The sequence below is a fragment of the Leptonychotes weddellii genome, chromosome 1, assembly GCF_054177405.1.
Source record: "Leptonychotes weddellii isolate Sample4059 chromosome 1, ASM5417740v2, whole genome shotgun sequence".
NCBI classification, from domain to species: Eukaryota; Metazoa; Chordata; class Mammalia; order Carnivora; family Phocidae; genus Leptonychotes; species Leptonychotes weddellii.
The window spans coordinates 191,901,237-191,920,716 of record NC_138369.1 but is presented as its reverse complement, the minus strand read 5'-3'; the positions used below and the strand labels follow the sequence as shown (position 1 = coordinate 191,920,716).

General features: G+C 61.6%; 1 protein-coding gene across 1 annotated transcript in view; it reads right to left on the bottom strand.

Moving 5' to 3' along the window:
* Window positions 1–12,118, bottom strand: part of COL6A1 (collagen type VI alpha 1 chain) — a 21,898-nt gene extending 9,780 nt beyond the window's left edge. Inside the window, exons 1-20 of the mRNA XM_006745840.3 lie at window positions 11,897–12,118; window positions 11,168–11,297; window positions 9,621–9,821; window positions 8,606–8,765; window positions 8,344–8,472; window positions 8,215–8,235; window positions 8,045–8,065; window positions 7,924–7,968; window positions 7,064–7,117; window positions 6,500–6,544; window positions 6,346–6,372; window positions 6,096–6,122; window positions 5,964–6,008; window positions 5,712–5,765; window positions 5,447–5,509; window positions 4,648–4,710; window positions 4,460–4,513; window positions 4,330–4,365; window positions 4,075–4,137; window positions 2,596–2,658 (exon numbers count right to left, since the gene is read on the bottom strand). Of these exons, the coding sequence (XP_006745903.1) occupies window positions 2,596–2,658; window positions 4,075–4,137; window positions 4,330–4,365; window positions 4,460–4,513; window positions 4,648–4,710; window positions 5,447–5,509; window positions 5,712–5,765; window positions 5,964–6,008; window positions 6,096–6,122; window positions 6,346–6,372; window positions 6,500–6,544; window positions 7,064–7,117; window positions 7,924–7,968; window positions 8,045–8,065; window positions 8,215–8,235; window positions 8,344–8,472; window positions 8,606–8,765; window positions 9,621–9,821; window positions 11,168–11,297; window positions 11,897–11,993 (1,398 nt within the window). The 5' untranslated portion in view covers window positions 11,994–12,118. The remainder of the gene's footprint in view (window positions 1–2,595; window positions 2,659–4,074; window positions 4,138–4,329; window positions 4,366–4,459; window positions 4,514–4,647; window positions 4,711–5,446; window positions 5,510–5,711; window positions 5,766–5,963; window positions 6,009–6,095; window positions 6,123–6,345; window positions 6,373–6,499; window positions 6,545–7,063; window positions 7,118–7,923; window positions 7,969–8,044; window positions 8,066–8,214; window positions 8,236–8,343; window positions 8,473–8,605; window positions 8,766–9,620; window positions 9,822–11,167; window positions 11,298–11,896) is intronic.
* Between the last annotated feature and the right edge of the window lie 7,362 nt (window positions 12,119–19,480).

The following is a 19,480-nucleotide window of genomic DNA, read 5'->3' as shown; positions in this document are numbered from 1 at the left end:
AACTTCTTAAACTCAACACCCAAAGAACAAATAATCCAATCAAGAAATGAGCAGAAGACATGAACAGACGAAGACATCCAAATGGCCAACAGACACATGAAAAAGAGCTCAATATCACTCGGCATCAGGGAAATCCAAATCAAAACCTCAATGAGATACCACCTCACACCAGTCAGAATGGCTAAAACTAACGTCAGGAAACGACAGATGCTGGTGAGGATGTGGAGAAAGGGGAACCCTCCTACACTGTTGGTGGGAAGGCAAGCTGGTGCAGCCACTCTGGAAAACAGTATGGAGGTTCCCCAAAAAGTTGAAAATAGAGCTACCTTATGACCCAGCAATTGCACTACTGAGTATTTACCCCAAAGATACAAATGGAGTGATCTGAAAGGGCACGTGCACCCCAATGTTTATAGCAGCAATGGCCACAATAGCCAAACTATGGAAAGAGCCTAGATGTCCATCAACAGATGAATGGATAAAGAAGATGTGGTATATATACAATGGAATATTATGCAGCCATCAAAAAATGAAATCTTGCCATTTGCAACAATGTCGATGGAACTAGAGGGTATTATGCTAAGCGAAGTAAGTCATTCAGAGAAAGATAAGTATCATATGATCTCACTGATACGAAGAATTTGAGAAACAAGACAGAGGATCATAGGGGAAGGGAGGGAAAAATGAAACAAGACGAAACCAAAGGGGAAGACAAACCATAAGTGACTCTTAATCTCAAGAAACAAACTGAGGATTGCTGGAGTGGAGGGGGGTGGGAAGGATTGGGTGGCTGGGTGATAGACATTGGGGAGGGTATGTGCTATGGTGACCGCTGTGAATTGTGTAAGACTGATGAATCACAGACCTGTACCCCTGAAACAAACAATACATTATATGTTAATAAAAAAATTTAAAAAAAAAGAATTTACGTTTTGGATGTAGCTTTGGATGTATTTCAAGATGGATGGATGGATGGAAGGATGGATGGAAGGATGCATGGATGGATGGATGGAGAGATGGATGGAAGGATGGACAGATGGGAGGGTGGATGGGTGGATGGATGGAAGAATGGATGGAAGGAAGGAAGGATGGATGGAAGGATGGACAGATGTATGGAAAGAAGGATGGAAGAATGGAAAGAGGGATGGATGGATGGATGGATGGAAGGATGGACAGATGTATGGAAAAATGGAGAGACAAACGAGCTGACAGACAGCGGCAGTGATATTTATCACAGTATTTTTCTGTAAGCAAAATCCCGGACGCTGTCTGCACACGTGTGGACAGGGGACTAGACGGGGGCATTCAGCAAGCTTACAAGTGGGGTCCATGGGTACTGACCTGGACAGTCCCCAGGTGAAGAGCATTGCAGTACAATGCTGTTTGTGTAAACAACATGCATACCCCCACACCCTCTCACACACCATGCTTTTTCTGGAAGGACTCTAGAAGAAACTAAATTTTAGAAGAAAGTAAAATTGATCGTTGTGGGTGGAGATGCAGGGATGGAGGATTCTGCTTTTCCATGTAAGCCTTGCTCCTGCTAGAGTCACTGATTGAACCACTTCTCCAAAACAGGTGAGGCGACCTATTTACAGGAGTCTTTTGTCTACAAGCCACAGAACTTCTATACCTGTTTTATTTGAGAGAGATTATCTGCCTTTACTGCCAGGAAAGGGGAGAACCAGACACTCCAAAGTCTCGGGCTCTGGGCCCACGGCTGCAGGGCTCACAGTGCCCCTTCCGCTCACAATGGCCACAGGCCTGGGAACGGCTGGCTCCCAGCGAGCCCAGCTTGCAATTATGTGGGAAGAAAGTCTCCCACCGAGCTGCTCTCGTAGTGGGTCCACGCCCGCTGCCCCCCACATGGGAACGGACCCAGGAGCGTTTTTAATATTCCGTCAGGAGACTTGGCAGCCCTATTGTGGCTGCTTCTTTCTTGTTTTTTAAAATTCCTTTTTTGTTAAAATCCCAATTCCAAATTTCTCTCCACAAGAAAAGCCACCAAAAGATTTGAAGCCACAAGCCAAGCCCCACCAGAGCCCGAGGCCTGGCCCCTCCAAGGGCGGCCCCCACACGCGGCTGCTGTCCCGTTGGGAGCTCTCCACCCACCGTGGGGGGGCCCTCCTCCTGCCCACCTGGGGAGGTCCCATCCTGGCTCAAGGCCATTCCTTCCATCTGCCCAGACCCCTCCCTGCAGGCCGGGCAGCCACCTCATCTCCAGCAGGAGGAATTTGGGGATGCCCAGCGAGTAACCCCCATCACAGAGCAGCAGATGGGCCGACGGGGCCTGGGCCAACCAAGGGGTTGCCCAAGGGGTGTAGGGAGGATGTGTCCCACATGGCCCCTTCCTGTGCTCTCTTGGGGGGGTGGTCACCCCAGGCCCATGGCCTGGGCGGCAGGAGAGCTCGAGCTCCTCCCTGTGGGGTTTCAGGGCTCAGGCCCCCGGAACAACATGGCCTCCAGGCAATGAGGCAGAAGACAGACCCCTCCTTGCAGGAAGCCCCCCAGTCAGAAGTGAGCCCCCCTTAAGTTCGGGAGTCAGCCCTCCTGCTGGTGTGAGGATGCAGCCCGCCCCATCCCCAGGCTTCCTACCGGGTCTCCGGGGACACCGACGGGGCCTTCTCGTCCCTGGTCACCTTGGGCTCCAGCTTCGCCCTGGGGAGAAATGAGCTGGTGAGTGTGGAGGCCAGGAGAGGTCAAGCTGCCTGGGCGGCACCGGGCAAGGCCGGGGTCCCCCAGTTCTCTGGGCCAGGAAGTGCCACTGTCCACTGCGGGCCTGGCCTCATACTTCCTCCCAGGTATTTAGCATGCTGGGGCCGTGTGCACGGCCATCTGGAGACTTGTGGTCTCAGGAGGCCACAGTGAGGAGGCCAGCGCTCCTCCTGAGGCCGGAGGCAGCCCCTTATGTTTGCTCCTACTCCAGCCAGCTCCCTGACTGGCCCCGGGGCCCAGAGCTGCTGGGGTGCTCCCTGGGGTGCAGCCTGGCCTTCGGTCCCACTTCCCGATCTCAGCAAGGTAGCTTGGGAGGCGCAGGCCATGTTATCCCTGACATCCTGCCCCAACCCCGGTGCTGGGGGTCGTGGGGTTTGGGGGACGATGAGGAGCAGGGACGGGGCAGAAAGCAAATCTCTCCTCCAGTGACCTTGGCCTCAGGCTGAGCCCGCTCTCCCCGTCGGGACAGCCGGACACATGTCCTCAGGAGGTGTGGCTTTGCCTAGATGGTCACAGCAGGAGGCACCGCATGGCCTGCCCGGCAGCTGCAAGGCCTGGTCCACACCCGGGGTTTGAAGAGTATCGTCCCCTCCTCCGGGCTCCAGAACGCTGGGGTGGGGCCTGTTGCCCCCTCCTCTAACCAGGCACAGGTGGTCTGGCCTGCCCTCGGGGTCCTGCAAGACCTTCCCAGTGAACCATGGGGCCAGAGAAAGCTCCGGAAGGAGGTGGGGGTGCGGGCGGCAGCTGGGCGAGGTGGCTGGGCCGTGGGGACCAGTCCCAAGTCTCCTACTCTTCAGGTGGTAGGAAAGAATCGTTCCAGAGCGGAAGCTCTTCCGCAGCGTTTCCAGAGCTGCTGGGGGACGCGGCAGGTGTCTGGGAAAATCAGGTGTGCGATGGGGAGTTAAGTGCATCATGCCGCGTGCGAGGCCGTGCAGGGACCCCAGGGACAGGCGAGCCGCGGTGAGGAGGGGAGAGGAGACAACCCTGCACTTTGCCCTCCTCATCTGGACCCACGGCCCCCCTTCTCCTGGCCTCCCTCAGGCCCCTTGAGACGCCCGGGGCCGGGAGTCAGGGTTGGGGGTCGGGGCCAGGGGTCCGGGCCGGGGTCCAGGGTCGGGGCCGGGGGTCGGGGCCTGGGATTGGGGCCAGGGGTCCGGGCTGGGGGCTGAGCACAGGAACTTCCTGAACCAGGGAGACCGCCTTTGGGAAAACAGCAGGTGAGGGTCGTCGCCTGAAATCTGGGGGCCAAAGGGACATGGTGGTGTGTGTCCTGTGAGGCGCATGGCCTGACCCCGCCTGACCTCAGGCTCTGTCCCCCTCCTGGGGCGTGGGGTCTCAGTTCGATGGACGGTGACTCACCGGGTCCCCCCGTGGGCCCCGCACACCTGGGGTCCCCCGTGGTCCTCTTTCCCCAGGGCCGCCCTGTGTGGAGAGAAGCAGAGGGAGGTGAGGCCGAAGCTCAGACACGACATCGAGGAGGGGGCTCGAGGCCTGGGTGTGGGCTGACCTCCCCCATCAGGACACCTCATCCTTTCAGAGACTGGGGTCCCGCCAAGCTCAGATAGGAGCTTCATGGCGAAGCCCAGGGCCCAGATGTCCCTGCACCCCACTCACCCTCTCGCCAGGTGCACCGTCTGGTCCCGGGTTTCCCTGGGATTAAGAGGAACACACATCAGTCAGTTTGGGATGGAAACTCTGCTTCAGGCGGGGAGTTGGGAGCAGGAGATGGAAGGTGGGTGCTCACCTCGTCACCGGCTTCTCCCTTCTCTCCTGGGGGACCAGGCAAGCCCAGCTCGCCCTGGGGGGACAAGCGTGGAACCGTCTGTCTCCGACCCTGCTCTGGAGCCCAGGGCTGCGCTGGCCCCTGCTCCTGGAGGCCCTCCAAGGGCCTGCACCCCACCCGCCTGCCTCGGGGGCTCCGTGAGTGCTCACCTCGTCTCCGGGGGGGCCTGTGTTCCCTGGCCTCCCAGGTTCCCCGTCAGCTCCAGGGGCACCCTGGAAAGATCCGAAAGGTCAGCCTGCGGGGACCCTGCCCCGGGCCTCCTCACCCAGACTCCAGGCCGCTCTCCCTCACCAACCACAAGAGCCTTGGACGCTGAGGACCCTCACCCACATCTCTACAGGAATCCTGCCTGAGGCCACCTCCCCGCGGCGCCTGCTGGGGTCAAGCCCTGAGCCGCGAGCGTCTCGGAAAGTCAGGTTGAGGCCCCACAGCCATCGGCCAGATCCTGAGAATCGGCCCAGAAGTCGGCGTGGTGAGGATGCCCTCGGAGCCGGCAACCTTACCTGCCCATCTCTCCTAGCACTTCCTGTCGCTGAAAACACCAGAGTATACCAGCAACAGAACGCCGTGCTCTAAGTTAGGCTCAGAACTTGCATCCTCATTCTTTACTTTTCTGCCTGCTTGCAGCCATCAGCATCCTGTTTATTCTTAAATCGTGACTTCTGCACAAGCAGACGGATTCCAGGCTGCGCGGACGGGTGGGCCAGCTGGTCCGCTGCAGGCGGGCAGTGTGTGGGCCTCGGGGCACGTCTGAGGCTCCGTGACACCGGGTGGCAGGGGCGCCTGCCCTTGGTTGTGACGTTTTCCACCCTCTCCACCCCAGCCCCCTGCCGGCCCCCGTGGAGGCCTGGGCCTTGGACAGTGGGTGGAGAATCTGACTCCAGGAAGAATTTCTGAGTCAAGCTGCGTTGGCTGGGTAGGCGGGGAGGCCCGATCCGTGTCACTCACTTTCTCTCCTTTCTGTCCGAAGGCACCTGCGTCGCCTTTGGGCCCCGGGGGTCCTAGAGCGCCCTGGTGAGAAATTGTAGGGGGTCAGGCCTTGGTCTTCAACAAGCAGCAATTGGGCTGGGCACAAATACATTGGACACTGGAAAGGTAGGTCTGCACGTGGTATGGCCCACCGGTGACGTCTTTGAGCATCAGGAGAAGGGTGGGGTCCCCGTTTGCTCCTGAGAACTTGGTCTTAAAATGTCAGTGACAGAACACAACTTACGTCGAATCCGGGCGAGCCCTTGCAGCCTGGCAGGCCGGGGTACCCCATCTCCCCCTGGAAGGAGGAAGGCAGATCAGCAGTCAAGACCCTCACTCTTGCTCATACACCCCCTCCCAGGAAAGCCCCAACAGGATGATGGTCTGAACTTGGCCAGGAGCCTTGGGGTCCACTGGGGCCTGGGGCTCGGCAAGAAATGTCTCCTGCCTTTCTTGCTACCTCCAGGTCCCCCGCCCTCCAGCCCGGCAAACTCACTTTCATGCCGTCCACACCATCGATGCCACGCTTGCCCTTCTCGCCCTGCAAGGTGCAAAGACCAAGGAGGGGTTCACAAAGGTCAGACGGTACCCCCTGGGGCAGAAAACAAGTCCCCGCCCCCACACTCACCTTGTAGCCCTTGGCTCCCCTGGAGCCCTGCAGAGACAGGAAGAGAGAGTGAGGGGGGGTGGCCCCCCAACATGAGGCAAGTTCCCTGGAAACTGGCTGGGGGCATCTTCCCAGGGAGGCAGAGGGGGGTGGACCCCCCACCCACTCATGGAGGCTCGGACACGTAGGACATGGGCAGTGTTGTCCTCCCAGGTGGGGGGGGGGCAGCTCTGTGCCCTGAGGGACACGACCTGAAGCCTGCCTTACTCACCTTCTCCCCTCGGCTCCCTTTTTCTCCCTACAGAGCAGAGGAGAAAGGGGTGTCACTGATGTCCCAGGGCCCAATGCCTTGGGACAAGCCCAGACGTGTTTCGGCTGCACCCCTAGAAGGGCTGGCCGCTCTGAAAGAGGAGGAGGAGACACACCTTCATCCCCTGGTAGCCGATGGGTCCGAGGTCCCCGGGCCTTCCCTGGAACACAGCGGGGGGGCATGTTAGATGCCCCTAGGGGCACAGGCAGCCCCCCCAGTCTGCCTTGCCCCCCACTCTGCTCAGGCCTGGTCAGCCAGAGACACCGGGCTGGCTGACCACTGGCCCAAATCCCAGAGAGCAGCTCCGATGTGAAAGCTCTACCTCCCACTCCTGCGGGTCTCCTCAGGGGAGCTCCAGGGAGGGGAGGGGAGGGCGAGGTCCAGGGCCCCCAGGAGGAGAGGGGGTGGTCTGTGGGGAAACAGCCCTGGGCTGACCCTCCACCTGCCCCACCGAGAGCTGGGCCTGAGCGCAGGTCTAGGCAGAATGTGCTGGAAGGATGGCTGTGCATGGGTCCTCTGCCCTCACTGCCTTGGGTCCATATGCTCTGAGGGTCAGGCCACATGACCATGGTGCCCAGAAACCAGCCATCCTTCTAGAATCATCCACCGAACCCAGCTCCCCTCCCAGCCTCAGGCTTCTCAGCACCCCCACCCCCAAGGTCAGGCGCTCGGCACTCACGGGGTCTCCGGCTTCTCCTTTCTCTCCTGGGAGACCTGGCTTCCCACGTTCTCCCTGGAACACAGAGCAGATCAAGGTTAGGGCACAATTTCTGTTTATTTCTAATAACCTGGCGGAAAGGACCCCTGACTTGCTCCCAAGAAAAGGATTAACAAGATATTCCATGGACCTTCAGAGTCCTCGGGGTGCTCAGACTCCTTGCCTGTCACCGTGGCCTGCCCTGGGATCTGCGAGGTCAGGGGCACCCGCCCCCTCCCACAGCCCACCAAGCCTTGTGCTGCTCCACGTTGGCCGGCCTGGCCCTGGCCTTTCTCTCGGGCTTCCGTGCCCATTCCTGCTGCGTGTGGGGCTCCAGGCTGGGGAGGGGGCCGGGCTCAGCTCCCGGGGGCCGTGCTCATGCGGCCTCGTGGTCATGAAATCTAACATTTTTCGGAGTAGCCAAAACCCTGCACTTTGATGAGCAATCTGCCCAGTTGTACATGTTGCCCACTAAGGTTGACTGTCTGTGTGCGCCACACCTGGCCTTGGGCCCCACATTTGCAGCCCGGCCCCAAGAAGGTGCATCCGGAACGCTGGAGCCTGCGGCCAGACCCCACCCCCCACACTAGCCTTCCCTCGGCCACAGCATCGGCCGCAGGGTCCCTGTGCCTGGACTCTCTCCCCATGGGTGGGGGCACCTGCTCAGCGAGGGGCCCCTTCCCTCTCCCCACACCTGGTGTGGGTGGGCGCTCTGTGGGGGTTCAGGACAGCTGCCTGGGGTCCCACTACGTCCCTCACACCAGGGGCTTCAGGCTGCAGGGACATTTGTCCAGCACTGTACTGCACATTCTCTCCCTCCAGGGAGGGGTGCGGCCACTCACCTCGTACCCGGGGTCTCCCCGTGGCCCGGGAGGTCCCCTGGCGGGCTGCAAGACAAAGGGAAAGGTCAGCCTGAGCTAGCATCCGGGGTGACCCCAGAGGTGGTCAGTGTCCCCCACTCACCTGGCATTCGAAGGAGCAGCACTGCGGGAGGAAGGACAGAGGACACTTTAGAAAATGGGGCTCCGCGGAGCGCCCTGGACACCCACCTGGCTGGTGATGCCCTGGACAGCTGAGGTGGGCGGGCGAGAAGGGAGGGGGAGGGCAGGGGAGAGAGGGGGAGGGGCTCCTACCACTTGTTCCACATTGTTTTTCTGAAAAGCGAAACGGAAAAGAGGAATTAATTTATATTCAGAGCCGCAGGATTTCCCAGCGCCCCGGACTAGGAGCAGACGAGGAGCGAGGGGGCAGCGGCTACTCACGATCATGTCGATGATGGTGTCGATGGTCTGGGTGATGATCTCCTCGGCGTCGCGGTTCTGCCCCCAGTCAGCCGCTGTGAAGTTTCGTCGGTACATGTGGTCTGTGGCGATGATGCTCAGACGTGGCTCCTGGTGAGGACAAGGGATGAGGCCGATGACGGCTGGGAGCCTGGCCCCCCCCCATCGTGGCGGCACATTGCCTGCACCCTAGGGGGGGCCCCCAGCCCCTGCCTGGAGCGGGTGCGGGGACGGGGACACCTACCAGGTGGTCGGGCGTGATGGCCACCGAGAAGACTTTGACACCCAGGTGCTTGGCCTCGTTCACGGCGTCCTCCAGGCCCCCACACGGCTCCTTGTAGCCCTCCAGGGGGTGCCCATCAGTCACCACAATCAGGTACTTGTTCTCCTTCAGGTGGGAGCCCCTGCAAGGGGGTGGGCAGCAGTGAGGCCCCCTCCAGCGCCCGCTGACCCTGACAGCTCAGGGCACCTCCGGAACAGAGCTGGGACCCCCAAGACTGGAGGTGAGGAGCCGGGGGCTAGAGGCCCTGGAGGGAGACCCGGACCCAAATGCAACCTCAGAGGGCGGCTGGCTGCCACGCTGGGCGGTCTGTCTCTGCTCGTCGATGCTGCCTGTAAATGGGGCTGTAATAAAGGGTATTAAAACAGAAAATAAAGGTTCGCAGGATCACATTTCTCTGAAACACTCTCTTGGAAGACGCCCATGTCCCCAGGGGAGAGGCCCGGGTCCTTGCCCCCGGGAGGCACCCTGACCGTGGGATCGGTGACCACAGCCAGCGGGAGGGACGGCTGAAGAGGGACGGCTGGGGCACCGGGGGCTGTGGCCGGGCTGAGCTACAGCCGGGAACGGATCCTCTCCCGGGATGAACCATGGCCGCTGCCGGCTCTCCCTGCGGCCGATGGACGACGTGTGTGGAGCCAGCCCGGGGGCCCCGGCGTCTCCCAGGAGAGCCCTGCCCTCGGTCCCTGACCACAGCACCACCTCCGCAGTGGCTGGGACACTCCAGGCCTGGTGGGCCTCCCCCTTCAGTGGCTGAAGACACAGGGGCAGCTCAAGGGGAGCAGAGGGACGGAGAGTGACCCTTGGCAGCCACGGGAGCGGCTGGGTGGGGCCACCGACGTGGCCCCGGGCACTTGCACTGGTCCCTGGGCCGACCGCAAGGAGCAGCCCCGAGGGACAGCCCCCGAGGGACACGCTTGGGATGCCGGGAGGCACAGGCCTCCACACGGGGAGCTGCGTGCGGACGGCGGGCACTCACCCCACGAGGAGCTCCTCCAGCCCCTTCTTGATGGCGCAGTCCGTGTAGGTACCCTTGCCGAAGTACTTGACCGCATCCACGCTGGCCTTGAGGGCGTCGCGATCGCCCGGCATGGGCCTGAGCGGGCTGATGATCTCCACCTCGTCGCTGTAGTGTAGGGCGCCCGCGTTCCACACCAGGCTACGGTCACAGCGGTAGTACCTGCCGAGCACAGGGCGCAGTGAGCGGGGGCCCTTCACCGCGGGCACCCCCGGGGCCCCCCACGCCGCTCCCCGTGTGTGTCCGCCCACGGGCACCAGGGTCACCCCTGTCACAGGTGACACACTGCCCAGCCCCGTCACACCCCGGCAGCGAGGGGCCCTGCCCTGGGGACCACACGTGGCACGGCGGGGTGGGGGCGGTCAGGAGGGCCAGCCCCAGCCAGCGAGCGACCACCATGGCCCCTGACCTCCGGGGCCCTCGGGGGAGGAGCCGTGGGCACCTCCAGGGACGGAGCCTGGACGGTGCTGGGGCAGGTGACAGGGCGGGGGAGGCCAGCTCTAAGTCAGTTCTACGTGGGACACCCTGAGTGGCCGTCTTCCCCTGCCCCTGTGCACGTTTGCTGGAGGCTTCCAGGGGCCTACCCTGTGGGGCCTGGGGGAGACGTGCCCAGCAGCCTGTTCAGCAGCCGGCGTGACCGAGGCCCCTACAGTGACGGTAGCAGCGTCAGTTGCACAGTGGGGAAACTGAGTCCTAAGAAATTGAGGAACAAGGCCAAAGGCACCTGGACGGGGTGGGGGGCCTCAGGACCCCAGGCATTTTGGCTGAATTCAAGGTTTCAGGTCATATGCCCCTCCCTGGGCAGCCCCCACCCTGTCCTCGCAACCCCCTCAAGGTGGGCGGGCAGCTGGGTGTCCGGTCCCCGAGTCAGCGGGTCAACAGGGACCAGGTCGGAGTAGGGCCAGGCCCTGCCCAGGTGAGTGGGGGAGGAGCCTGGTTCTGACTGTGACCCTCCCCCCATGGCCTTGGCCCCCCCATGGGCGTGTCCAATTGCAGCCACACCCACTGCTCTAGGAGACCCCCACCCCCCAGCTGCAGATGCTTCAGACAGATGAATGAGTGAGTGAAGCTGGCTGGCCCTCGGGGCCCTCGGACCAGGACACTAGAACACCAGGACGTTGGTCAGGACACAGGCTCTGACCGTCCACCCGGGCAGAGGTCAGTGTCCAGGAGGGGGCAAGGGGGCCTACTTCAGGCACCGGGCGGAGCCACAGAGCCTCCCACCAACTCCTGAAACCCACTCAGTTGGGGGGCAGGGAGGCACATTTGGGGTCCTGGGATCCCCCACGGCAGCACTGTCCCCCAGGCTCCCGGCTGACCAGGCGGATGGTGCCGCCCCACCGGTCCGCTCCTTCTCACACTCGGCCTTTTTCTGGCCCATCGGAGCCACTGTGGACGCAGGAGGGTGACTGCATGGCCTGGTTCACCCCGGCCTTCTAGATGGGAAGGGGGCTCGCTCTGCCTGCGGGGCCTCCCCGAGAGGCTCATGGATGTGCCGGCTCTCCTACCTGTCTCTCAGGTTGTCGATGAAGCTCTTGGTGAAGGCCTTGACCTTGTCCACCAGGGCTCCGTAGGGCTTCAGCCTCAAGGCCACGCTCTCGGAGGTGTCCAGCACAAAGAAGAGGTCCACAGGGCAGTCTGGCCAAGCACGGGGTTGGGGGCCTGAGGCTCACGCCCTGCGCCCTCCTGGGCACAGGGAGGCCACTCCCCCAGGTGCGGGCCCGGCCCCGGCCCCGGAGAGGGGGGCAGAGTGACTGTGAGAGCCCCCCGTGGGTCCTGGGAACCCCGCCGGCTGGGGGGGAGAGCCACCACGTCCCGGAGGACAGCGAGCCCCGCCCTGGCCTGCAGGACCAGGCCGTTCGCTCTGCACTGTCCCTCTATGCATCTAAACTTCCAGGGGCACGACCTCCTGGACGAGGTGAGAGAGCACCAGGGCCCTGGTTCTCGACCGAGTGCCCGGGGAGCAGTCAGACCGAAGGAACCCAGGGAGAGCAAGAACGGCGATCTCGGGGCGCTGAAGGCTGAGGCCGGGATGCCGCTGCCACCCCCCCCAGGCCAGCCTGACACCCCGGGGCGCAGGGAAGCATGAGGGGCCCAGGGCCCAGGCCCTGCTGGGGGCCACGCCCGGGGAATCTCACGACCCCGCGGCCCGCCGGTCGGCGGCTCTCACGTCGGAGGGAAGGGTGGGGTCAGGCCGGGCCGCACAGGCAGAGTCAGGGGAGGCGCGAGTCACTCACCCTGGAAGGCTGCGGCCCTGGCGATGCCCGGGGCGTCCTGAGCGGCGGCCCAGCAAGCCCGCAGCAGCAGGGGGAGCAGAGCGCGGGCCACCTTCATGTTACCGACCCAGTGTCACCATCCAGCGAGGGCTGGGGTCCGGGTGGGCCGGTGGTGACCAGAGGCCGAGAGACGACGAGCAGTCTCTGCTCGCCGGCGAAGTCTCGGCCGCAGGGCGGGCCGGGGAGGAGCTGGGGCGGGGCCGCTGCGGAGGGCGGGGGTCTCCCGGCAGTGAGTCACCGCCCCGCCGTGCTCGGCTCCGGGCGGCTCCGACCCAGCGCCCGGCTGCGCGCGGGGCTTGTGGCCCGGTCTGGGGGAGTCCGTGGCTGCCCGCGCACCGCGTACATTAAGACGCGCGATGGAGAGCGTGCTCCGCGCACCGGGTCCCCCGAGCCCCGCGGGTCGTCCCTCCTTGTGGCATTAATCGCCCGTGGGCGCGGTGGGGGTGGCTTGGACGTCTCACACCCATCGCGTGGTCAGATTCCCCAGTTCCTGCCCTGAGAACACTCCTTCCCAGGTTAGTCAACACGTATTTGGAAAAGATGTTTCAGTTTTTACTCCGGGAAAGCAAAGCCACCGAGCCTGCGGACGCCGCGGCCCGGGCGCCGGGCTCCCGTAGAGTCGGACGTCGGCTCTGTGTGCTGTGTGTCTTCTGTGCTGTATTCTTACAGTCAAGTCAGCCACAGGAAAGAGCTGTTAAGGTATTAAGAAAACCGTCAGGAAAACACGTTTGCACAACTGTGTAGTTCAGAAACAACCTGTGTGGAAGTGGACCCATGCAGTTCAAACCCGCGGCGTTCAAGAGTCAGTCCTCTCTCTCCCCATATATACGTGGGCACCCTGATTGTGAGGAGGGGTCTGAAGGCCCCACCCTGGGGCTCTGTGGGGTGGGCTCCAGATGTGGCCAGACGCACCCTTGCCCCAGAGAAGGTCCCAGAAGACCTCCTCCCGAGCTGGAGCTGTTGACAATTGTCTAATATCAGCCTAAATGTTTTATAGCTTAAAACCATACCAAAGTTGTATCATCGTAAAAGAAACTTTTGAGAAATCCTTCAGAAATCACACTTCTCAATGATTGTTCTAGGATTTCTTCCAGTGTTTTCCCCATACCTTCTTCGTGGGATTTCTGTAAACTGTGTGAGAAATTCTACCTGCCTCTGATTTCATCCCACCTGTGCTCCTGTTTGGGGCCATGGTTCCCAGCTTGCGGCTTCGGGCTCAGGCCCAGGAGGTCAGCCCCCCGCGGAAGCCTGTCCCCCTGCCCCCCCCGCCCACCGCTCCCTGGCTCCTGTTGGAGCTGTTGGATCTGCAAAGTGCAAAGGTGCTCACGTTCCTGCAGGTTTGGGAGAAGTAGGAATACGTTGTGTGAATCCCTGAGGACAGGGAGGTGCCCAGCCAGGCCTTGCACCCATTTCTGAGCCACGGGAGGCTGAGCAGCGCACGTGTCCTCAAAGGTGGCCTGAGCTTCTCCCTGGTGGGGCCGGGACCACGCGAGTCTGCGAGGCAGGAGGCTCAGGCTCACAGAGGTACCAGCCCCACCCGGGTGTCTCTGCTCACAAGAGCTCAGCAATGATGTCTTCAAAAATTGTTATTTTTCCTCTTACAAAAAAAGTATATGCTCACCATAGAAAGATTACAAAATTAGAAAAACATCATCTTGTTTCACTGCCCAGAGGTATTAAGAGCTAACACTTCTGTGTCTGTAAACGTTTCTTAATGTTTTTATTTAAATTCCAGTTAGTTGCATACAGTGTCATGTTAGTTTCGGGTGTATAATGTAGAGATTCAACGCTTCCGTACATCACCCGGTGCTCATCAGGACAGTGCCCCCGACTCCGCATCCCCCACCCCCTCCTCTCTGGTGACCATGAGTTTGTTCTCTGGAGTTAAGAGTCTGTTTCTTGGTTTGCTTCTTTCTTTGTTTTTTTCCCCCTTTGCTCACTTGTTTTGTTTCTTAAATCCACATATGAGTGATATTATAGGAATATTTTCTTTCTCTGATCAACTTATTTCACTCAACATAATAAGTCCCCAGTTCCATCCACGTCGTTGCAAATGGCAAGATCTCATTCCTTTTGATGGCTGCATAATATTCCATTGTATATATATACCACATCTTCTTTATTCATTCATCTGTCGATGGACATCTTGGCTCTTTCCACAGTTTGGCTATTGTGGACATTGTGGCTATAAACATCGGGGTGCATGTGCCCCTTCGGATCCCTACATTTGTATCTTTGGGGTAAATACCCAGTAGTGCAATTGCTGGGTCGTAGGGTAGCTCTATTTTCAACTTTTTGAGGAACCTCCATCCTGTTTTCCAGAGTGGCTGCACCAGCTTGCATTCCCACCAACAGTGTAAGAGGGTTCCCCTTTCTCCGCATCCCCGCCAACATCTGTCGTGTCCTGACTTGTTGATTTTAGCCATTCTGAGGTGGGATTTCTCTGCTGGAAACATTTTGACAGACGTGTGGTATAGGTCTGTTTAGATGCCTTCACCTGTGTTCTTTTCTGAGTATGAAAGTGATGCAACCTCATACCAGAGAAAATACGGCAAGTACGGGAAAGACACAAAAGAAATCAGAAACCAGCCTGACGCGCACCACGGGCTGGGCATCGCTGCCATCCTGCACGTTTCCCGTGCTTGAGGTGAGGCTGCATCCCTCCTCCCTGTCTGGACCCTCTCTCTCCAGGAGAGCTGCACGGTCCTACTGAGAGGGGGCTCCCCTCTGGCCCCCAGCCCCTGACACACAGGCCACGGACATCAGTGCTCACGCAGCGCTGCACCCCACACCAGCGCTGGGAGCCGTGCCTGGCTCCTGCCCGCGTGGACTGCTGCCCTGAGGGGCTGTGTGCAGGGAGAATTCAGGTGGGACGTGGGGGTGCAAGGCTCTGCAGCTTTCTCCCATCCCCGCTGTGCCGCCTGGGCCTCGCTGACCCCCTCTGAGGTCCCCGAGCCAGCCTTGGGGAATGGGTCTTCACCTTGGTGCTGCCCGCCATGCACGGTGCCCTGGGACCCGGGAGGGGAGCCCCGCCCGGGCAGTGCACCCAGAATCCACGGGATGGGGGTCTGCACGCGCCCCCAGGGAGCAGCTGCAGGGCGATGGGCGGAGAGCGTGACCCCCCTGTGGAGGGGTCCCCAGGGAAGTGGGCCGGAGGTCCGGTGGGTCCTGGGCGGGGACGGGCTGCAGAGCCCTGGGGGGTGGGCAGCCGGATGACGGCTTTGAACCATCCCGTGGCGCAGCTCGCTGGCTGTGGTTGCACTTTGCCAGCCAACACTGGCCGCGCCTGGCCAGGAGGTGGGTCTCCAGGGGACGGGAGGGAGGAGCAGCCGGGCTGGGGGCCTCCAGGAGGGCAGCTAGGGTTAGGGACCGCCCTCGCCCTCGGCTCTGGCCCCCACGCTGGGCGGCTGCTCAGGGACACAGTGGTCACCCACCCCAGGGGGGTCCCACAGACACGGGGGTGCGGCCAGAGGCGCCTGAGGGCACAGGGCCCAGAGCAGGGATCTCCTCCGATGGCCTCCGACGTGAGTGTGTGTCCGAGTGGAAGAGACCATGAGTGTGAGCGTGGGAGAGAGTGTGAGAGAGAGTGTGAAAGTGTGTGTGAGCGTGTGTATGAATGTGCGTGTGAGTGTGAGCATGCGAGGGTGTGAGTGTGAATGAGTGTGTGAGTGTGAGCATGCAAGTGTGTGAGTGTGAATGAGTGTGTGAGTGCGAGTGTGTGAGAGAGGCTGAGCACGCAAGTGTGATGTGAATGTGTGTGAGAGTGTGAGCATGCGAGGGTGTGAGTGTGAATGAGTGTGTGAGTGCGAGCATGTGAGGGTGTGAGTGTAAGTGGGTGAATGTGAGCATGCAAGTGTGTGAGCATGGCCGTATGCATGTGAGTGTGAGTGTGTGTGAGCGTGAGCATGCGAGAGTGTAAGTGGGCGTGCGTGAGCATGTGAGTGTGAGCATGCGAGAGTGTGAGTGTAAGCAGATGAGTGTGAGCTTGTGTATGAGTGTGTGTGAACGTGTTGTTAGAGTGTGAGCGTGCATGTGAATATGTGTGAGTGTGAGCATGTGAGTGCATGTGAGTGTGTGTGTATGTGAGTGCATGTGAGCATGTGCTCCACGTCCCCCACAAGTGTCCCCACACCCTGGAGACCAGCCCCCCCAGGTGCAGGCTCCGAGGGGCTGGGTGGGGCTGGGCGCAGGTGCGGGGACCCTGGGACCCCAGACAGAGCCCTCCAGGAGACCCCGCAAATGCACCTGCTTTTCCCTCCCTCCTGCCCGTTTCCCCGTGACTCTTGGTGTCTGGAAAAGTAAGCGAGCTTGGGAAAGGGGGAAATTACCCACCATGACTCCACTGTTAGGTTTCTAAAAACCCGGTAAACGTGGGTAGAAGGTGAAGGAGAGGATATTCTAAAGGAAACTGCCTTTGCCCGAACTCAAAGCAGCTGAGCAGCCAAAGGGGACTTTGGTGCTGGAGTAGCTGTTGGAGTCAGCCAGGACAGGGGGAGGGCCCCCCCAGGAAGCAACAGCACCCCCTCATGCCCCCTCCTAACCCAGCCTGGGAGCAGGGCCTTCTTCCTCCTCTGGCTTCCCTGCTCCCTCCACCCTTTTGTTGCTGGAGGCCCCAGCCACAATCAGGGCCAGAGCTGTGCCTGGACCCCCGGGGCCTGTCCACCACCCTGTGCCCCCCAACCCACAGTACCCTCAGCCAGGGGCACCGCCAGCCATGGGGTAGGGGTGGCCATCCTCCCCCAGCCCCTGGCAGGACAGGGTCCCAGAGACACTGGGTCCACCCCAGGAAGGACAGCAGGGGAGTGACCAAGGGGCCTTTAGGAAGGGGTGGCAGGGAAGTCTCCAGGGCCAGGAGGTGAGGACCGAGCAGAGGCGAGGGGCTCCAGCCAGACTGCGGGCTCTGGTGGCCAGGCCAGTGTCCCCGATGGCTGAAGCGCCTCAGATGGGTGATGCCCCCGTGGAGAATGTGGGACACCTGCCGGGCCACCCTGTGCTGGGTGGGGTGACGGCGGGGGTGTCTGTGGACTGACAGCTGGTGTTTCCAGAACGGCCCCTCCTTCCCAGGAGCGTGGCTGATGGGAAGCTGCTTCCATTTAGAAACACCGAAACCCAAGCTCTCAGCACCCGTTGAACAAAGACCGATTTGATTTCTTTTTAATTCTCAAGTATCCAGTGAATTTTCCTCCCAAGTTAGAACATGATTCACCAGGGAAAATAATATTTTCCAGGGGTTACACATGTGGCCGTGTGGACGTTGGAGCTGGTGGGGATGCCAGACTGGCCCCCATCCCCACCCCTCAGTGGGCACCCGCCCCGAGCACGGACTCCGGCCTGGGCTGCTGGATGTGGATGAGCTGCGTCCTGGTCGCCAGGTGATCCCCCGCCCTGGCCAGCTCCACCGCGAGGGGCCCCTCAGACAGGGTGGTCCTGTCTCCCAGCCTCCCTCTGCCAACCGCAGCATGAGCCAGTGGGACAGGATGCCGCGGGAGGCCAGATCCAGCGCTGGGGTTGGGGTGCGGCAGGGCTGGCCGGCGGGGGCAGGGCCACCCCCCAGGGGCTGCGCCTCTGGGCAGACCGGGCACTGCGAGGTGGCTGCCCGGGAGGACGGTGCTGGGCGCGCAGGCCTGAATCACACCGTCCTGCAGGCGGGTCCCTCAGGTGGTGACTCAGGGCCTAACGGATGAGGGGCGCACACCCATCGGTAGCAGAGGACGAGGCCAGGATGGGCAAGGCCGGTCTCCCACCGCGGAGAGCAGAGGCGGCAGACCCAGCGCTTCAGCCCCCGGACTGGAGCTGGGGCGACCCCGCCGGGGCCTATTGCTGGCGAGGCGAGGACGCACGCGTCAGCGAGTGTAAATGGGGGTAGTCTTGGAAGAGCAGCGTCTAACCCGTTCATCATGCAAGTTAATTGCCAGGAAGCACCCTACACACTCATTTGCAAAAATTACACCGAACTGCATGGTTTTTGGACTGAAATAATGTGGAAACACTCAACAATATAGGATCGTTCAGAAAATGTTGGGCCCCGAGCTGCCCGTCGGCCCCCCACCGGGGAGAGAAGGTGCTCGAGGCGCAGGCCTGGCGAGGACGCGGGCTGGACGGTCAGCGGCGCTCAGAGGGCACGTGGTGTCCATCCACGCAGAGCCGCCACGGCTCCTGGCTCGTTCCGGAAGAGTCTTTGGACACCCAGACTCTGGTTTCTGGGGGAGGGTGGGACCAGGGCCAGGATCTTCGCCCTCGCCCTGGAGCTGTGCTCACGGCCTCTTCTGTTTCCGTAAACTATGACCGCGCGTCCGCAGGACTCGGGGGTGAGGTGCCCTGCGCACCTCTCCGCGCGTCCTGCCACGGCCCCTGCAGCCCGGACGGGGACGCGGGGGTCCAGGTGGCCCACCTCCCGGCCGGGGCCACGAGCGCCGGCCTCCTTTCTTCTTGTCCTGTTGCCCGAGAGCTGAGAATGTTATTTTCTGGTCGGAATCAGACCTGGAGGCTCAGGTTGTGAGCACCATCATTTGAAGGAAACACAGGAAGAGAGGCAGAAAGGGAGGGAGGGAGCCAGGGGTGTGTCTGGAGGACACTCCCTGTGACGGTCGCCCCGCGAGGGTCCTGGGTGGTGGAGACCCTGAGGCATGAGGGCCGTTGGTGCACCTTCATCGCTGGGTCCCTCGGGGGGCTCCGGTGCCCTGGGGAAGCTCCCCCCGCCTGGGCCTCCCTGCGCGGGGCACGGTGGGACAGATGGTTCCAGGGCCGACTGTTCTCTCCCCAGCCCCCACACTCCCAGCATCATGGAGGCCTCGCGTTTTCGGGGAGGGTGCCCCCGCAGGTGAGAAGGTATTTCTTGGCTCTGAGTGGGCTGGGGCCGGTGTGGGCACAAGGACTCCACGGAGGACAGGCCAAGGTCGGTGGGGCTTGCCGGGCACCCAGACGCATCTGGTGGTCCCCAGGACAGGGCTCCAGGACGTGGGGGGCCGAGGGACCCTGCAGGGAAGCCGCCAGGCACGTGCCAGCCTCATGTGCTGGGCGGGGGGCCAGACGTGGGGCCCGAGACTCTGGCTGTGGGTCTGGACGGGTTAAACTTTTTCCGGTTACCTCATGCTGGCCTCAGCTTCCATGGAAAAAGGCAAACATCTGGCAATGATATTTCTTCGGTGGCTGTCTGAACCGTGTGGGAGAAGGCTGGCTGCCTTCCCCAGAACCCAGTGCAGATGTGGAGAGGACCCCTGGGGGAGGGGGCTTCCCAGGCAGGCGACAACCCGGGGCCGCCCACCTCCAGGCCCAGGGTCCATCTGCGGGGTCCCCAGGGCCAGGCCAGCCAGGGAGGCCAGAGATTGCTGCGCACTCGAGTCATTTCCTGCCCTGCTGACCCTTGTGTGGGCTTCCCAAGGCACCGGGGCTGCCGTGGGGGCCCTGGTTGGCCCCTCAGCGGTGGGGGTGGGGAGCCCTGAGGCGGGTTAGGGTCACCCATGGGACCTGCGTGTCTGGGGGCCTGCACCCCCTGCCCCCTCGCCTCCAAGGCTCCCCAGCTCCTGCTGCCCTTGACCTTGCAAG